This window comes from Lactuca virosa, chromosome 3 (genome assembly GCF_052849685.1).
Source record: "Lactuca virosa cultivar CGN04683 chromosome 3, Lactuca_virosa_CGN04683_v6, whole genome shotgun sequence".
In the NCBI taxonomy this organism is placed as follows: domain Eukaryota; kingdom Viridiplantae; phylum Streptophyta; class Magnoliopsida; order Asterales; family Asteraceae; genus Lactuca; species Lactuca virosa.
In genome coordinates, this window is record NC_136428.1 from 212,351,527 (window position 1) to 212,371,132 (window position 19,606).

The 19,606-nt window shown below is 35.5% G+C and overlaps 2 protein-coding genes across 2 annotated transcripts; one reads left to right on the top strand and one right to left on the bottom strand.

The window, feature by feature from the left end:
• Positions 1–7,803: 7,803 nt before the first annotated feature.
• Positions 7,804–8,907, bottom strand: LOC145164385 (uncharacterized). Its single transcript, XM_079083109.1, has one exon. The coding sequence runs from the start codon at positions 8,905–8,907 to the stop codon at positions 7,804–7,806; it is 1,104 nt and encodes a 367-aa protein (XP_078939235.1).
• A 7,299-nt stretch (positions 8,908–16,206) lies between these two features.
• Positions 16,207–18,422, top strand: LOC145164386 (uncharacterized). The gene is made up of 4 exons (XM_079083110.1): positions 16,207–16,253; positions 16,389–17,331; positions 17,413–17,879; positions 17,960–18,422. The coding sequence occupies exons 1-4, from the start codon at positions 16,207–16,209 to the stop codon at positions 18,420–18,422; spliced, it is 1,920 nt and encodes a 639-aa protein (XP_078939236.1).
• Positions 18,423–19,606: the final 1,184 nt, after the last annotated feature.

Sequence of the window (19,606 nt, forward strand, 5' to 3'; positions counted from 1 at the left end):
CACACACATCTCTCTTCTTTCTCTCTCTAGAAAACTCTCTCTACCTTCTCTCTACTTTTTCTCTCCAAACACCACTCCATTCTCTCTTCCTCCCTCTAAGAACCAAGAAATTTTCCAGAAAACAAACCCAAGAACACTCCTCAAACTCGAAATCTTCATCATCTTGTGGTATTCTTGAAGGTAAAATCGATTTCTACTTCACTTTTCCTTCAAGATTTGCTCTTTTTCTTACACTTTCTCCTTCTTCATCTTCTTCAAACTTGTTTTATTTTTGTTAAAATGGTTTTTACAACATGATGGATGTGTTTTAACACCATGCATGTATGATAAACAAGGTTGCATGTTCATGATCTTAGTGCAAAAATCGATTTTAAGGATTAAAATCATCAAACTCAAGTTAAGAGTTTTTGAGAAACAAAATTTTGTTCATAAATGCATGTATACATTTTGATAAGTTTTAATCTTTTGATCTCTGGAAACATGACTAAAATATGAGTTTATCATGATATATTTAAAATACTTGAAAAGATTTACTCAAGGAAATGATGAAAACCCACTTTTCTAACCAATCACCATGCATGCAATCTGCCAGATTTCTTTACCTGACTTTAAACTGTCATATCTCACTCATTTCTTAGCCAAAATTCGTGATTCTTTTTCTGAAATATAATATTTTGAGTTAGCTTTCAAACCCATCTGACCTCACTGGAAAATTCCAATATTTCGATTTTTACCAATTTTTACAAAACTGTTGCTCAAACAGCATTTTCCTTATGAACATTTGTTTTGTGTTGCATGTTCAAAGGACTTATTCATCACTAAAAATCATTCAAAAATTATTTTATACTCTTAATATCATGTATTAATAGGAACAAAAAGATCTTGATTCAAAAGTCTTTGTAACATGTTGCAAAAATTGTCAAAGTAACATCAATAATCTTTACATAAATCACAAGAACCAAGTTTTCTCTATACATTTTATTGAGCCTTTAGGCATGGTTTTCAACATCAAAAATAAGGAAACAATTTTTCATTGTTGTTAAATTTTATGAAGATGCATTCTGGAAATTTTTAGCTCAATATATATTTTCTTTATATTTATATGAAAATAATAAGAAAATAGAGTGTTAAATCATATAAAATACTTACACTTGTAAATAAATTCTGGAAAAATTCTTGGATGATTCTTTAAGTTAATAAACATCTCCCATGAAGTTTCAATGACTTTTGTTACTGTTTAATATGGTTTTGAATTTTCTTTTTGTTTAGCCCCAATAAATCATAAAAGCACTTTAGACAATTTGAAAAGGATGTATAACAATTTTCGCAGCTTCTACCAGAGGTATAAGACTTAGAAAACTATTTTCAGAATTTGTCATAATGTATTCCTATTTTTCTCCGATTTTTGTATTTATAATGGACTAAAAATAGAAAAAATAGTTCTGCTCATCCAAAATTCATGCAAATTTACCAGAACACCTTGTAGTACATTAGGAGGTTACATAAAAATTTTGATGATTTTTCTCTTCTGTATACTATTTTTCTCCTATTTTCTAAGATTAAATACACTTAAATACACAAAATCGGATTTCAGTATATAAAAACCACATTTGGTATTTTTCCCAGATTATTTACTTTGAAAATGAAGCGTACAAAAATTTTGGTAATTTACTTTAACTGTTTAATAATTATTCTCCAATTAATGATTATTTAAGAGGATAAAACAAAGAAAAATCGAAAGACTAATTGAAAAATAACTTTTATATTTTTCACAGCTTCTAAATGTATAATAAAAGTGTTACAAAAATTTTGGGCAATTTTGGAAACTGTTTTCTATTTATTTCACTTTTTATTAGAATAAATGCTCAAAAATCATAAAATTGGGTTAAACAGTTTAGAAATCAATTTTTATATTTTTCCCAGCTTAATAATGTTTAATAACAGTAATACAAAAAGTTTGGGTAATTTTGGAAACTGATTTCTATTTTTCATGAATTTGTATCTATTTAGAGAATTAAACATATGAAAAATGGTTATACATATTCATACTCCATGAAAATTTATCTAGAAGTCTTTTAGTACATTTAGAACCAAAATCTGAAGTTTGGTAATTTTTATTAACAATTTAGTATTTTTCAAGATTTTATGGTTATTCAAGCAACTAAAATCGTGAAAAATAGTCAGACAAATCAAAAATTCAAGAAAATTTATCTTGAGGTCTTTCACTTCAATTAAAACTGAAATGCAAACTTTGGGAAATTTTAGAACTAAATTAATTTAGTTTTTGAATATTTAATCATTGGAACACGTCTTAAATTGTTAAATATTAGCATTTCAATAATGGGAAATTTCCACTTAAATTGTTATATAACAATTGATTCATTGAAATTTAATTTTCACAGAAAAATGTTTGTAACTTATCAATATTAAATTTTGACACAATATTGGCATAATTCTATTGTAGTAGTAAGTATACTAGTGTTAGATTTCGATTAGAGACTCACTAGCGAATACCATTATTGTAGGAATCGATAGTGGTACAAGTGGAACTTAGCTCAAGGCATCATTTGCATCATCTCAATGCATATTGTGAGTATTCACGCACTCCCCTATTTTCAGTTTTTATGTTTTGGGGTGGAAAAGCATGTCCCGAAAAACTATTATTTGAATGTTGTATTTAAATTGATTTGTATCAAACATGATTGCTATTTTATTGCTATGTCTCTCTATGTATGTCTATGCAACACGGAACATGAGAACTTATCGTACTAAGGCCCTTCCCTTATCTCTAACCATTAACTCTTTGAGCCAATGGTCATTATGGATAGCGCTATTAGGAATTGACAACTCCTCACTCGCCCTATTGCTGGAGTGCATGATACCATATTCATCTATGGAACGATAAGCATAGATCTTGATAGGGCTTCAGTCATAGGTTTGGTTGAGACTCATTGTTTGCTCATACACATACAAACTCGTTTCTCGTTATAGCAATAAACTTGTTATTAATTATAGCAATGAACTTTGTTTCTCATTACAACAACGAACTTTTATTACTGAAAACTTATATACATGTTTTAGCAATGAAATTGTTTGCTCCTTGTAGCAACGAAATTGATTGCTCATTTTAGCAATGAAACTTGTTTACTCGTTTGAGTAACGAACTTATTCTTCTATGAGAATATGAATGTTGCATCTTATTTGGGCAACATACCTTATCTCTCATGATGACAAAGAACTTTGTTTTTACAAACTTATTTACTCATTTTAACAATATACTTTTATTATTGGAAACTTTTATCAAAACTTTGATTTCAATTCATGGAACCAGTATTATTTTGTTTATCTGTGAGTACTCACCAACTATTTTTATAGTTGACGCTCGTTTTACATGCTTTTTCAGGAATCATCGAGTAAGTGGCACTTAGGGACACTTCACTTTTAGGAGCATTCGCATGTGTTGTATTTCAATTTACATTGTAATTTCTTTTAAAAGTTGTTCAAACCCATTGTGAATTTGTAATGATTTTTAATACTATGGTTGGTGTTGTCTTTTAACTTTTGCGATGAAACCCTTTGTACTGCCACGCCCTGTGTTTCCGCTTTAGCGGGGTGTGACAATTTGGTACATAGAATTCCTTTTTCTTGAGTGTTTCAAGTTTCTTTTTCCATCTAGTCAAAGTAGCTTTGGATCCAACTTCTGGAAAGTTAAACCAAGGAAAGTACCCTTGGTCTATTCTTAAGCTCTGACCCCTGCTTCTGAACATTTTCTGCAAATCAAACACAAGGCAAACAAACAAACAAACCACAAAACTTGTTAAAAGAACAAAAGTCTGGAAACTGAAACATGGACTCGTCGAGTCCAATGAACAAGTCGCGTGCATGCTTCTGATTCGAACCAAATCTGTCATGTAAATCCAAAATTCGTTCTAGGGGTTTGTTCAGGGTGAAAATCCAAGTACTAATTCACCAAAAATTTCAGTCCAAACACTCTAATCTAACCAAAATCAAAACCCTAAAATTTATGCAAAACCAAAAATCGGGTTTTTAACAAATTCCAACTCCTAAACTACTAAAGATCAAAACTTTAACAAGATTATGGCAGAAAAATGTTACCTTTTGAGCAAATTGGAAGGAGAAGTCACGAAAATTGGAAATCTTTGCTTAAGAGAATTGCTTGGTTGAATGGGGGAGGGTGACGGCTGTGAAATTGAATGTTTTACTTTTTAGGGTAAAAACCCTAATTTACATAGTAATTTTTTTTAGTTAACAAAACCTACTCGTCGTGTCGGGGGTCCCCGAATCGTTGAGTAGAGATGTACATTATGTCGTGTATTTCTAGATGGACTCGTCGAGTCATGTCGACTGGACTCGACGAGTTGTATCCTCTGTTCGAAAAAATTTTGTTCTCTTAAAAAATTAAGTTTCACCACACCCCACACTCAAACTTTGCTTGTCCTCAAGCAAACATTTTAAGTTTAAAAGAAGATTTAGACTAAAAATCCTTTAGAACACACAAAATAAAGAAAATGAAACTAAAAACCAAAACGAAAAGAAAAAGGTAAAAAGAAAGCAAACTCAAATAGCGGGTTGCTTCCCGTAAGCGCTTCTTTTTGAGGAGTCTTTAGCTGGACTCCTTCCTGCTCTACGTTGCAGCGGCTTTCTCCAAGTCCATTCCTTCGTCAAGTAATTCTTCATTTAGTATGCCTTCTTCATATTTCGTGACGCTATGCCCATTCACTTTAAATCTTGACCCATCTTTGATCCACAACTCAATTACCCCATACGGATACACATGTTTGATTGTAAAAGGCCCGGACCAACTAGTGCGTATTTTTCCTGGAAATAATTTGAGTCTTGAATTATACAAGAGAACCTTTTGATTAGCTTCAAAGTCCTTATTACCCTTCAACCTTGCATCATGCCATCTTTTGGTCTTGTCTTTGTAGATCAATGAGTTAATGTAGGACTCGTTCCTCAATTCTTCCAAAACAGTCATTTGCAAAAGTCGATTGACACGCAACTCATTTGGCTCAAAATTGCATGTTTTTAAAGCCCAATAGGCTTTATGTTCAAGCTCCACGGGTAAATGACAATTTTTACCATAAACCAATCTATAGGGAGTGGTTCCAATGGGTGTTATGAATGCGGTCCTAAATGCCCAAAGTGCATCATCCAATTTGTCCGCCCAATCTTTTCTATTGCTACCCACCGATCTTTCCAATATTCTTTTGAGTGCCCTATTTGTGACCTCGGTTTTCCCATTTGTTTGTGGATGGTACGGTGTTGAAAATCTATGGCGTACACCATATTTTTGCAAAACTTTTGCTAGTTGGTCATTAGAAAAGTGGGTTCCTCTATCAATAATTAACGCCTTGGGTACTCCAATTCTAGAAAATAGTTTTTTTAGGAACTTCACCACAACCCTTGCATCATTGGTTGGCAGTGCTTGCGCTTCTGCCCATTTTGACACATAATCCACCGCCACAAGTATGTATTTATTGCGTTTGGATGAAGGAAATGGTCCCATGAAATCCACACCCCATACATCAAATATTTCGCACACTTGGATGTTCCTTTGAGGCATTTCATTTCTTGCAGAAATATTACTCGTTCTTTGGCAAGCATCGCACTCTCTCACATAGGTGGCAACATTTTTGAAAATTGTAGCCCAATAGAACCCCGCATCAAATACTTTCTTAGCAGTGAATTGTACCCCATGATGTCCTCCTGCCGGTCGATTGTGACAATGCTCTAATATGTCTCGGATTTCCTTGCCAAAACGCATCTTCTTATTATCCCATCCGCACAACTCCTAAAAAGATATGGCTCATCCCAGAAATAATATTTAATTTTTGAAAAGAGCTTCTTCTTTTGTTGATGAGTGAGTCCTTTGGGAAGAAATTCGCCAACCAAGGAATTTGCAATATCTACATACCATGGTGCTTCCCCAATAATCACCATCAAGTACTCTTTCGGGAAGCTATCTTCAATGCCGTTGTCATCCGTCTCGTCCCTTGCTGGATTTTCTAATCTAGAAAGATGGTCAACAGCTACATTTTCCATTCCTTTCTTGTCCTTGATCTCGATATCAAATTCTTGAAGTAAAAGCACCCATCGGATCAACCTTGGCTTTGCATCCTGCTTGGCAAACAAATACTTAATAGCAGAGTGGTCAATAAAAATAGTAGTTTTGGACAAAATTAAGTAGGGACAAAATTTGTTAAAGGCATACACCACAGCTAATAACTCTTTTTCCGTTGTGGTGTAGTTTTCTTGGGTTAGATTTAGGGTCTTTCTTTCATAGTAAATGGGTTGAAAGTGCTTGTCAACCCTTTGGCCAAGTACAGCTCCAAAAGTATAATCGCTTGCATCGCACATTATCTCAAATGGTAAGTTCCAATTCGGGGCTATAATGATCGGGGCGTTAGTTAATTTTTCTTTCAAAATTTCGAAAGAGGCTAAACATCCTTTAGAAAAATTAAAAGGTGCATCTTTCAAAAGTAATTGAGTTAAAGGTCTAGTTATTTTGGAAAAATCTTTAATAAAGCGGCGGTAAAAACCCGCGTGACCTAGGAAACTCCTAACGTCCTTCACATTAGTTGGTGGGGATAATTTAGCAATGGTGTCAATTTTTGCCCGATCCACCTCTATCCCCGCTTTGGATACTTTATGGCCTAAAACAATGCCCTCCTTGACCATGAAATGACATTTTCCCAATTAAGAACTAAATTAGTCTTCTCACACCTAGCAAGCATCAAATCAAGGTTAGCAAGACGATCATGAAAAGAAGAGCCAAAAAAAGAAAAATCATCCATGAATACTTCCATGAATTTTTCCACCATGTCGTGGAATATCGCCGTCATGCATCGTTGAAAGGTTGCCAGTGCATTGCATAACCCAAAAGGCATGAGTCCATAGGCAAATGTTTGCAAGTGGCATCAATTGGGTCAATAGGTATTTGAAAATAACCTGAAAACCCATCTAAAAAACAATAATAGCTATGGCCTGATAATCTCTCAAGCATTTGATCAATAAAAGGGAGAGGGAAGTGGTCTTTGCAAGTGACATCGTTTAGCTTTCGGTAATCGATGCACACCCGCTAACCAGTTACCGTTCGTGTGGGTATGAGCTCGTTCTTCTCGTTCGCTACGGCGGTCATTCCTCCTTTACTGGGCACTACTTGGACGGGACTAACCCATGGACTCTCGAAAATTGGATATATAATCCCGACATCTAAGAGCTTGACAAACTCCTTCTTGACCACCTCTTGCATGTTCGGGTTGAACCGCCTTTGGTGTTGCACTACCGACTTTGCGCCTTCTTCAAGGTTGATATTGTGAGAGCAGTAAGAAGGGCTTATTCCTTTAATATCGGTAATTTTCCACGCGATGGAATTTTTCCTTTTCTTCAAAACTTGGACTAACTCTTCTTTTTCAGATTTGGTGAGGTTAGAAGATATAATTATAGGTTTTTGGTTACCCTCTTCCAAAAATGCATATTCTAGATGTGTTGGCAAAGTTTTCTGCTCTAAATCTGAGTTCTGAACACTGAACACGTCGAGTCCAGAGAGGGGACTCATCGAATTGTGCCTAGTTTTAACCTCTGATCGCAAATTTTCAAGCGGACTCGTCGAGTTGAATTTTCTGAACTTTTTATGATTTCTTCGTATTCACTTTCTTCAAGCATTCTTTCAATCTCCTTCAGGTCACTTTCAGCATCAAAATCATCTTCAAGGGTATAAGTGAATTCGCTTGACTTGTCTTCTTTCCATCTTTCCATTAGCTCTTCCAAGACGTCTACCTAAAAGGCCGTGTAATCACTATACTTAGAATGCTTCATGGCCTTATCAAATCCAAAAGTGACTGACTCGTCTCCCACTCGAAGGGTATGTTTGGATTCTCTCATGTCTACTATGGCACTCGCGGTGTTTAGGGAAGGTCTTCCAAGAATGATTGGCACTTGGTGGTCCTCTTCCATGTCTAGCACTATGAAATCCGCAGGGAATACAAATTTATCAACTTTTACCAATAAGTCCTCACATATCCCTCTTAGAAATGTCACCATCTTATTTGCTAGATGAATTGCCATACAAATCGGTTTCGGTTCTGGAACGTTCAACTTTTTAAAGAAAGAGTATGGCATGAGATTAACACTCGCCGCTGAATCCGCCAATGCATAACTAGTGGCTAGGTTCCCGAATTGGCATGGTAAAGTAAACATCCCTGGGTCACCCATTTTATTTGGCAATTTTTTCAACATTGCGGCTGAATAATTTTCATTAAGCACCACCTTGGACACCTCTTCTAGCTTCTTCCTAGTTGTGAGTAGTTCCTTCAAGAATTTTGCGTACTTAGGCATTTGTGCAACCGCTTCTATGAAAGGAATGTTGATTTGGAGGGCTTTGATGTGTTCCAGGAACTTTTGATAATCTTCATTCTGCTTCTCTTGTCTAGCTCGACCTTGAAATGGCAAGGGAGGTTGATACAGTTTTAAAGGAGGGGTAATTTTTTGTTCAGTATGTTGACTCGTCGAGTCCAAGTCTGGGACTCGACGAGTTGCATCGACTATTTGTGAATTCGGGTCTTTTTGTTGTTCCTCTTGCACCTCTTTTGGATCTTCATTCATGATAGGGATCAGAGGGGTAATTATATTTCCACTTCTAGTCGTCACGATGTTGATTTGAGCGCCTCTCGGATTTTTCTCGGTATTACTTGGAAGTTCACCCGGTGATCTTTGATTGATTTGTAGTGCAAGTTGGCCTAGCTGTTTTTCTATGTTAAGGATAGAGGCTTGATGATTTCTCATCAATGCTTGTTGCTCTTTCATCATGGGTTGTTGTTGTCTTATTGCAACATCGGTTTCGTTGTGCCTTTTCTCGGATGCGGCTGTAAATCTTGTGAGCATATCTTCAAATTTTCTTGCACCGACTCCTCCTTTTGATAGAACCCTCTTGTCTTCATCCTATATTCTCCTCCTTTGCCTTCTTGTACTCGTCGTATGGTAGCCACTCTTTTTTCGGTTTTCGCCAATCTTCATCATATCTATCGCCACTAGAGTAACATACTTGCACTTTCCGGTTCCCATGCTCGTCTAGATCACAATCTTTTGTAAGGTGAGGCCCGCTACAATTCTCACATCCCACCCGGATGGCATGGATGGATTGATCCATCTTTGTCTTTCTTCGGTCCAAACTATCTAATTTAGCCATTACTGCCGCCATATTATCGGAAACTGAGTTCACTGCCCCTCGAGTCAAGTCATTCCTTGAGTTATGATAAAAAATGGAGACTTCTTGCTGAATGTTTAAATCTTTGTGGGGGCAGTTCCTCAACAAGCCTTTGTATCTCTCCCACGCCTTATAGAGGGACTCTCCTGGTTGTTGCTCGAAATTGGCAATGGCTTTCTTCAACTTTGCTATTTTTGAGGGAGGGCAAAATTGATCAATAAATACTTCATGCATTTTAGCCCATGTGGTGATGGAACATGGAGGGAGTGATTTCAGCCAATCTTTCGCAGCCCCCTTAAATGTAACTGGTAGCATACGAAGCAAAACAGTCTCGCGAGGCACATTAGGGATGTTGAAGTAGTCGGCTATGTCGTTGACCTCGTCGATATGCTTGTATGCGTCTTCGTGATCTTTCCTGTAGAATGGGATGTCCTTGAGTTGGGAGAGTATGTGACATTTTAGCTCGAAGGTAGCAGTTGCTGGAATCACGGGTTGCACGAGTCCCGGCCCGGTATCGTCACACATCCTTTTCTTGTAGTTGCCCATGGTGATATTTGCAATGTTAGCCATGGTGTTATCGGGTTCGCTTCCTAGATCGCTTTCTTCTTCGGATTCTGTGTCGTAGTCGGTCTCTTTTGGATTAGGATTGTGTTCAAAACTCTCTATCTTACTTTCTGCACTCTTTCAACTACTAGACTCACCCACGTTCTTTCCTTTCTTCTTTCCAAAGACCGATATAAGGTCCTTGAAAGGTTACTTCTTTGGCGGGTTAGTTTCTTCGACGGTTTTATCCTTGTTCTTCCTTAAAGCTGATTCCGGGTCTTCAAGAGGTGGGACCAAAGATGTATTTGATCCACGGGTCATAAAGTACCTGAAAGAAAACAGAAAAACACGTGTAAAAAGAACAAAACAAAGTAAAAAATGAAAATAAAAACGCGATGGACTCGTCGAGTTGCTTCGACTGGACTCGACGAGTTCACGGCTAAAACAGAAAGCTAAAAACGAAATTTTTTTAAAACAAACTAGAACTTAAACTAGATAACTAATTAACGAAATTGGTAACTTTGTGCAAGATAAATCCTATACAAAGGATCGATAACACTAGCAATTAAAATAACTATTTAAAACCGTTCCCCGACAACGGCACCAAAAACTTGATGTGTTTAAAATGCACTAGTTTTAATCCTACTACTTCAAACACAAATAAACACACCAAAGGCAGTGTACTTATCGATTAGCAATATAGTTCAAGCAAGCAGGGTATCGAACATAGGGAACGGTAATAATGAAACTAACTACTAGAATTATCTAAAGAAAAACAAGTAATAAAAAGAAGAGTTTTCTCTAGTTTTGCAAGAGTAGAAACTTAAGTAATTAACTAACACTCAAACTAAGATAATTAACAATGAAAGCAAATAAGAAGTAACTAGATTCAAGAATGAAAGACAATTCTGTTCAGGTTCGACTCACTTGTTCCTGTGGTTGTTTTTATGGCAAGTGCAATGGATTAATTTATCATTGGCTACCGATTAATGTGATTAGATTCATCTTCACTATTACTAATCCTTAGAAAACAAATTAATTCAAACAGTGGCCAATTGATTAAACTAACAAGTTTCCTCGTATTTTGGTTCGGGTTAAGTAAGACTTGTAATATTAGCTAATTAAATTTATCAATTCAATCAACATCTTGTATGGTTGTTCATCACACAAGCTTACACATTAACTTACTTATTTTCTAGTTAATCCTAGGTTCATATTCTCTAATACTAGGCATATAATATCGTTTTCATAAAAATCATATTAAACAAGCAATTAAGAAGATGTTCATGTAACTTAATAGACTTGATAATTAATAGAAAACAATTATTGTGAACACATAAGGATCTTTAACAAGCTTAACAAAACAATTTCACCAAATCAATTAATCCATACCAACAAATCAAACCATATTTGCAAGTTAATCTCCCCTAAACAGAAGTGATGAGTTTTTAGCTCATATCTATAGCAACTAACATCTCAAAAATAAAATCCAATGAAAAAAACATAATATAAGCAATAGATTAAGAAAAGAGAATGCGTTTTGCCTTTCGATCTCTTCCAAATTGGTCTCTAGGATGAAATCTCGAATTCCAGAGCTCCAACAATACTTCAAATCGCAAATTAGTCGCAATTAATCCTCCAAAAAACTTGTGGTCTCGGGCAATAATGTCCTTTATATAGTTTTCTAAAAACAAGGGCAACTCGTCGAGTCCATAGACCGACTCGACGAGTCCATCACTTAAATCTCGTGTGCGGTAAGGCACGTGATGGTTCGCGAATCTTCTCATCAACTCGTCGAGTTGAGGATCTACTCACCAAGTTCTTCAACTTTTTAGCTTAATTTCTTCTAACTTTAATTCCCGAACTTCGGATCACTAGTCCTGCTTCCTTTTTAACTCGAGCACGTCTTTTAGGCTGAAAATATAATTTTAAGATAATTAAGTATCTTTTGTTCAATATTTGAGACAAAATAGCCAAAAAGTATTAAGATATTAAACAAAATATATGACTAAGTATGCACATATCAAATGATATTAGAGTTAGTGATTAGATAAATATTTAGAAACTTGTAACAATGTAAATGTAATTGACATTTGATGATTGAATAATGAAGATTTATTTATGAGTATTGTTTACTATCTTTTGTCAATTGTTTATTATTGTGTTTCATTTTGCATCGTTTACTTCCTGAATAATTAGATTATTCAAATATCCACAGTGGATCATAGTTTGGAAGTAAGTAGTAAATTAAGACTGTCATGAATTGGGTTGTAGATTGTCTAATGCTTTAGACATAGCAATGGTTTGCTGCAACATTAATGAGTACTTTTAAAATGGGGAATTTGAGTATTGGATTAACCCACGCTTAGAGAATTACTTCATAGAATTTATCACGAGTAATTCTGAGACGATAATATCGTATGATCTTTAAACAGAGATATATGAGTTGTTGTTTACGAGTTGGTTGTGCATTGATAATGCGTAAACGCATCAGTAACCTGATGTTATAAAACGTATTGTTGTGTATGATTTGATGAGTAAACAGTTCAAGCATATAAGTTAAAGTTTATATGTTCCTTTTTCCCTAACGGGGAAAGAGATATCTTGGGCCCCTCGATGATTTGGAGTTGATATATAGTGCCGGGCCCGACCAGGACTAAATTGATGTGTTCGATTAGTAGTTCTTTGTCATTACAAATCGGAAATCGGGAAACAAAGTATTGGACAATCAGATTGATTCTGTTCCATGTCGTTTGTCCACATGATATCTTGCAGAACGAAGGATTATTTGATCACTTATCTTAGGACACATAACTGATTAGGTTAGAGTTCGACAACAACTTTGAGAGCTATAATTTGCTAGTAAAATTTTGAAGTTATACTTGCAAGTATAGTTATTTGACTTATCCAAGTGGGAGACTGTTGGATTAGGTGTCTAAGCCCATAACTATAATTGGTATGTACTTGAATTAATAGTAGCACAGTCCTTTTGTGTTGCCTTCATACTGGCAACTAGACAGGATGACCTATTGATAAAGAGGAAAAATTTATTATTTGATTAATAAATTATAATGAATAATTTATTAATATATTATGGAAATAATATATTAATTAGAAGTCATATTATTTAATTAATATTTAATCAGAAATTAATTTGGAATTAATTTTGGGATTAAATGAATTAATTAAAAGTGCATGGCTATTTAGCAATTTATTGATAGTTGTGGATTTGGGTTCTTGGACCACCCTAGAAGGGTTGGACGAAAACTTCTAGGGAGGCCCTAGAATTTTCGTTCAAAGCCTTGGATGGGGAGTCCATGGGTTGCTTAGGCCCTAAGCTAAGGAATTAGGGTTTCCTCCAGCAAACCCTAGCTTTGGCTCTAAGCTACCTTTGCTATATAAGGAGCTACAACCCCTCTTGATTTCGGCCACTCCAACTCTAAGAAGAATAACCAAAATTTGAAGCTTCATCCTCCTCTCTTATATATCATCTTGCTAAGTGTGTTTGTGAGCCATTAGAGGTGTTACACTTGTGACACTAGTTATCAAACTTCTACAACAACAGGGAATTGTTTGTTATTACTACATAACATTCAAAGGTTAGTTTACTATCTCTTGTTATGAATTTCGAAATTACTAGATACCTCCTAGGGTTTTTCCTTTTGTATTAAATACTTGTATGTTCAATTAGAGAAAATATAGATCTAATAATTAGGGTTGCATGCACACATAGGGATTGTTTATTATACTCAAAACCCATCAGTTTCATCATTATCTTCGTTGTCAGTGAAATTTGCCTCTTGTAATTTTTGGATTCGTTCGGGACATTGAGATGCAAAATGTCCTAGTTTGTCACATCTATAACAAATGATTTTGGAACGATCTTTATTTTGTTTATGTTTTCTCATCGTGTCATTAGAAGAACGAGAATCTTTGACATTAGAAGACCTTCCGTTTTGATTGCCCTTTCCTTCACCATTTGTTCCCTTTCATCTTCCCTTACTGTTATCTTGATTCTTCCGATTTTGTTGATCCTTTTTAGTGAACAACAATTTTGATTGATTGTTATCTTCGGAATCATCATCATTCACTCGTTCTTCATAGGCTTTTAGTCTTCCAACCACATCTTCAAATTCCGTGGCATTGAGATCTAACACTTGTTCAAGTGATGCGACAATATGTATGAACTTGGATTGAGGTAAGGTTTTAAGAAATTTCTTTACAAGCTTGGATTCTTCAATCGTTTCTCATAGTTCTGCTGCTTTTGATGCTATTCCGGACAATTTTCCAGCATAATCATCTATCGATTCGGTCTCTAAAATTTGGAACCAATCGAAATCTGACATGAGAGTTTGCAAGCGGGTTTCTTGGTTGTATCTTGATCACCTATTTGGATGATCAAGCTCTCAGGAATTGATTGGTATAGCAAACCCATGGAAAAGTCGTTTTTCTCAACGTTTGCGGTGGTTCCCAGGTCCATTACTTCCCAAGCTTTGTGAATCCTTAGCACTACCTTTATCCTCATAGCCCAAACTGTGTAGTTTGTAGCTGTCAACATTGGGCAGTGAACGGAGGTTGCTCCGATTTCATTTGATGGTGCTGAATTCGAGGACTCACCCGACATGGTGATCACTCAAATTGTAAAAGAAGAATGCGTAATCAGAGAAGGTTAATAGAAACCAAGATTAATTTTTATATTAATTAAGGTAAAAGTAAAACAACCAGGAAGCAATTGTTTTCTGTTTAATTAAACAAAAAAGAAACAATGAAACATATTGATCCCTTGTTTGGTTACTGTTAACGTTTTGAACACTGTTCACGATTGAGGCTAAAAGAAATACGAAAACGATCAAATGCCTTTTTTTGACAGAACCAACCTCCAAGCAATCGATGAATTCAAGGATTCACTTCAATCGATTACCCCTTTAATCAGAAACGTGAATACATAATCAATCAAACAGTGATTGATCGATTAAGAAATCAATGATCGATCAAACTTGAATTCAATTCAATCGATTCTCAATATATCGATTTGAACTACCAATTGAAATCAGATACGATGATTGACAGAAACCAAAAGCAATTCAAATCAGAATCGATCAATCAGTGAGATTGGAAACTTGAATTGATCGATAATGATTGATCAAATCGATAAAGGATTTTTGTCGATCCCTTCCTTCCTTGTTTCTGTCGCATGATTTCTTTCTATTAAGCTCTGATACCAATTGTTAGGATCGCTACTAGTCCAACCATGCAACATAGAAGAACAATGAGGTTCCATTTTCTAAAACTAATTGGTGATAGAAGGGATTACCCATTGCCTTATATGCTAGCATATAGTTTCTCTTTTACCAATGTGAGATTAGGTTTGCATCCCAACAATATATATATATATATATATATATATATATATATATATATATATATATATATATATGATTTTGATATTTTTGGGGTAGGAGTGTTACCATTTTTAATCTTTCCAATTCTTTTATGATGTCTCACATGATTAGATTTTCATCATCTTTTAAACTTTGGGTCTTCCAACATCATTTCTTTAACTTTACAGTATTGTATATCATAAAAAATAACTAAGTCATTATTCAAATAAAAGTATGCTAATAAAAGGGTATTTGTTTATCCTCACAAATTCATTATCTTAAGAACTACTTGGATGTAAAGTCTTGCATCGTTGATGCATATGCATGCAGTTTTCATTTTTTCTTTTTTCAATAATACTTTGCATTGGAGATTGGAGACACCACCTATGAGACCAAAGCAGCTTAAATGTTTGATATAGACCCTTGATATAGGATCTTTAGCAATTTCAATATACACTAGACATGAAAACTTATCTTCTTCTTGACTATATCCAACCGATCAGATAGACATTTTTGTTAAATAATTTAGATATTAAAAGTATGATTCTATAATTGTCTCACCTCTCTAGAAAAAAATGGGTTCGGGTTGCTTTCATACAACCAATATATGTTACAAATGAATATGTTAAGATAAATAAATCATCAGTTTGAAAATATTTTGTAGACCAATAGTGGAACTTTTTTCAAATCGATATTTGAGATCACCAACTACAAATGATATTGCAAGGCTTCTAATTGTTAATGATCAAAATTCAAAATAGGTTAGGGAAATCTTCAAAAAAGTCCCAAACTTTTGGGAAAAGTTACACTTTTGTCCCAACGTTTTTTTTGAACAAAAAAACCCAGGAAACCGGGTAAATCAAACATTTTGACCCTATTTTACCGGCAACCCTCATTTATCCGGTTAAAATTGCTTATGTGGCCAGGAGTGATTACGTAGGTTTAATCGATCTCAATTACACAAACACATACACAATACAACTTACTTCTCTCATTTCACATTCTCCCTCCCCCTCAGTAAACTAGGGTTTTTACCCCCGTGCAGTTGAAATCATGGACGACATTCATGATTTTGATACAATAGATGTGGAGTTGGATGCGTACTTCATAAAGAAACAAGCTTCCCGATGCAAAGACGAATTTCTCAATATTCTATGTGAAGAAGACGATTACGAGGCAGTAGATGATGCTTAAACTGAAAATCATGCTCAAACTGAAAACGATGCTCAAACTAGAAACGATGCTCAAAATGGAATCACTAAAGAAGAATCAGATGAAGATTATCTAGAACGTAGTAACGAGGAAGATAGTGATGAGGAATTTGAGTATTCCACCCACAATCCAATTGTGAAATGGAACAAAATGAGACCAACGATTGGTGAAAGGTATGAATCCCCACATGAACTGAAATTGTGTTTAACCAACTATGTTGTTAGTAAGGGTTTTCAAATCCGTTTCAAAAAATGTGATAGTATTAGACTAGTGGCAATATGTGGAAGTGATCCAGAGAAGTGTCCATTTGTGGTTAGGGCTTCTTGGATGAGTACTGAAAGGTCTTTCCAAGTCAAAAAGATGATAGACATTCATAAATGTGTTAGGAATTTTAATAATTCAAGGCTTATTGATCCTACCTGGTTAGCTAGGAAATTTATGAAGGAGTCGATTAGGAAACCTAATTTAAAATGCAAAGAGATGCAGCTAATTATACAAAGTAAATTTCATTGCAAAATTTCATGGTCAAAGTGTTATAGATTAAGGATGAGGGCACTGTCATTAATTCATGGGAAATTAAGTGACCACTATGCAAGAGTTTGGGATTATGGGCATGAGCTACTGAGATCCAATCCAGACAGCACAGTTAGGATTACAGTTACTGTAAACCCTGATAATATTACAACATTTCATAGATTCTACATTTGCTTTAAAGCAATAAGAGAGGGGTGGAAAAGGGGATGTCGTAGGGTAATAGGATTGGATGGTTCTTTTTTGAAGGGACAGTGTAAGGGTGAACTGTTAACTGCAATAGGTAGGGATGCCAATAATCAGGTGTATCCTATAGCCTGGGCAGTTGTTGATGTAGAGAACAAGAACAACTGGAAATGGTTCCTGGATTTGGTTGATGATGATCTTGGATTGCAGGGTGGAAAGGGTGTATGTGTAATCAGTGACCAACACAAGGTAAAGTAACTATCTATTTATTTTTCATTATTTACAATAGTGTATGGTGTTGCTAATTAACTTTTTTTTTTCATTTTATAGGGTCTTGTTGAAGCTAGTAAGGATATTCTACCGTATTTTGAGCAGATGCAATGTGCAAGGCATATCTATGCCAATTTCAAAAAAGTGTATAGTGGAGTGCAGTTCAGAAACATGTTTTGGGCAGCTGCAAAATCTACCACAGAAGGAGATTTCAATTTTAATATGGAAAGGATTAGGGCAATAAGTTCTGCTGCTTATGATCATCTCATGGCAAGGGAACCAACTTCATGGTGCATGGATTATTTCTCTACTGGCTTGGCTTGTGAGGCTGTAGAGAATGGGATTGCTGAGTGTTTTAATGCAATCATTGTAGACGCAAGAAAGAAACCTTTACTGACTATGCTTGAAGATATTAGGCTTTACATGATGGAAAGGGCTTTCAATCTGAAACAAGAGGCTAGAAAATGGGTTGGTGAAGTTTGTCCTTCCGCGATAACAAAGATGGAAGAATTTGGAGAAGACATTAAGTAAGTATTCTCAATTGTTTTGTTTTTACATGTTCTATCTTATGTGTTTGCATCTTATGTTCTATCTTATATGTTTGCAGAAGTTGGTATGCAGTTCCAAGTGGAGTGAATGAATATGAAGTAAGGAATGGGTTTCAAAACTATGGAGTTAACTTGAAGGAAAAACGTTGTGCTTGTAGATTATGGGAATTTTCAGGAATACCTTGTGTGCATGCACAAGTGGCAATATTGTACACCAATCAAGATCCAGTTAACTTTATAAGTAGTTGGTTCAGCAAGAATAATTACAAGGCAACTTATGATCAGAATATACACCCAGTTAATGGAAGTATCTTATGGGAAGAAACAAGTTACACTAAGCCCCTTCCACCTATTGAAAGGAGGATGCCAGGAAGGCCTAATGTTAAAAGAAGAAGACATGTTTTAGAAAATCAAGACAAGTACTCTCAAGTGTCAAGCAAGGGTAGAACTGTCCAGTGTAAAAATTATCTACAAAGGGGACACAATAAAACATCATGCAAGAATCCTACAGTGGTTCCATAATCTCAACAAAAAAAATGGGCAGGCCTAGGTTGGAACCTGATTTGCTTAATTGGTCAGGAACTAAAAGAGGATCTAGAGGTGGTGGAAGGGCTGGTGGAGGAAGGAGTAGAGGTGGTGGTAGGGGATCTAGTGGAAGAGGCAATAGAGGTGGTGGTAGGGGATCTAGTGAAGGAATCCAAACAGAATATGGGGAGGGTACTTCTGAGTTTCCTAAATGTGAGCCTGAACATGTTGCCATTCCAAATGTTGAGACTGAAAATGATGCAAGTCCAGATTTTCACAATCATATAAGTTTAACAATTGACAACCTAAGGAAATCTTTATACACTTCAGAAGAGATCATGGACTGTCTTGGACTCAGTGAAGCATAATTACAACAAATTGAAGGTCTTGGATTGAGTGAAGCAGAAGTACAACAAATTGAAGATGTGGATGTTGCTATGTCACAAGTATCCTTTCTCATTATTCATTTTGTGATGTTAAATCTTGCTAACTGGCCTTTTTGTTATGCTTGTTACAGGATGTTGGAATTGCTAGCCAAATAACAGTTGAAGAACTCCCTACAACTCAAGCACTTGGAGATGAGGAAAGGATGAATGAGGAGGATGACATAGATGAGCCAGGGATGGGTGAGGTAATGATGAATGAGGAAAGGATGGATGGTGAGAGAGAAATACCTATCACACAAGAATTGAATCAAGTCAGAAGGAGGACTACAAAGAGGAGCAAAGTGCATCAAGTCAGAAGAAGGAAGCCTTCGGAAAGGATAACAGAGATCAAGTTGCAAAAGGTGGTAGCTGTCAAGAATGGAAAGGGGATGAGTTCATCCAACCCCCTTAGTCTAGATTAGGGTGTTTCTAATCCCCACTTTTGTTAAGAACATGTATAAAACTTTTGGGTTTGGGAAAATGTTGATAGCCGTTTTTGTTGATAGCCCCTTTTTTTTACATCCATATAAACTATAGGCTTTGGGGCCCTTGATCATGTTTTTGGGCATTTACACAACTTGCCATAAAACATGTTTGGCTTTGGTTAATATTACTACATGTTCTATAATTAACAATGTTTATGTTCCCTTTGGTTATATTGATTCCTTGTTTTATAGATTCCAGTCATGCATACATTACTTGTGCTTACAATGTTTGCTTATATAGATACTAGTTATGCATGATTCCGGTCATGCA

Excerpts from the sequence above, each read along its gene's own strand:
- LOC145164385 (XM_079083109.1), bottom strand. The coding sequence starts at position 8,907 with ATGCTCACAAGATTTACAGCCGCATCCGAGAAAAGGCACAACGAAACC.
- LOC145164386 (XM_079083110.1), top strand. The coding sequence starts at position 16,207 with ATGGACGACATTCATGATTTTGATACAATAGATGTGGAGTTGGATGC. Across the intron at positions 16,254-16,388 it reads ATAGATGTGGAGTTGGATGC|AAACGATGCTCAAAATGGAA; the intron begins GTACTTCATAAA and ends TGCTCAAACTAG. Across the intron at positions 17,332-17,412 it reads TAATCAGTGACCAACACAAG|GGTCTTGTTGAAGCTAGTAA; the intron begins GTAAAGTAACTA and ends TTCATTTTATAG.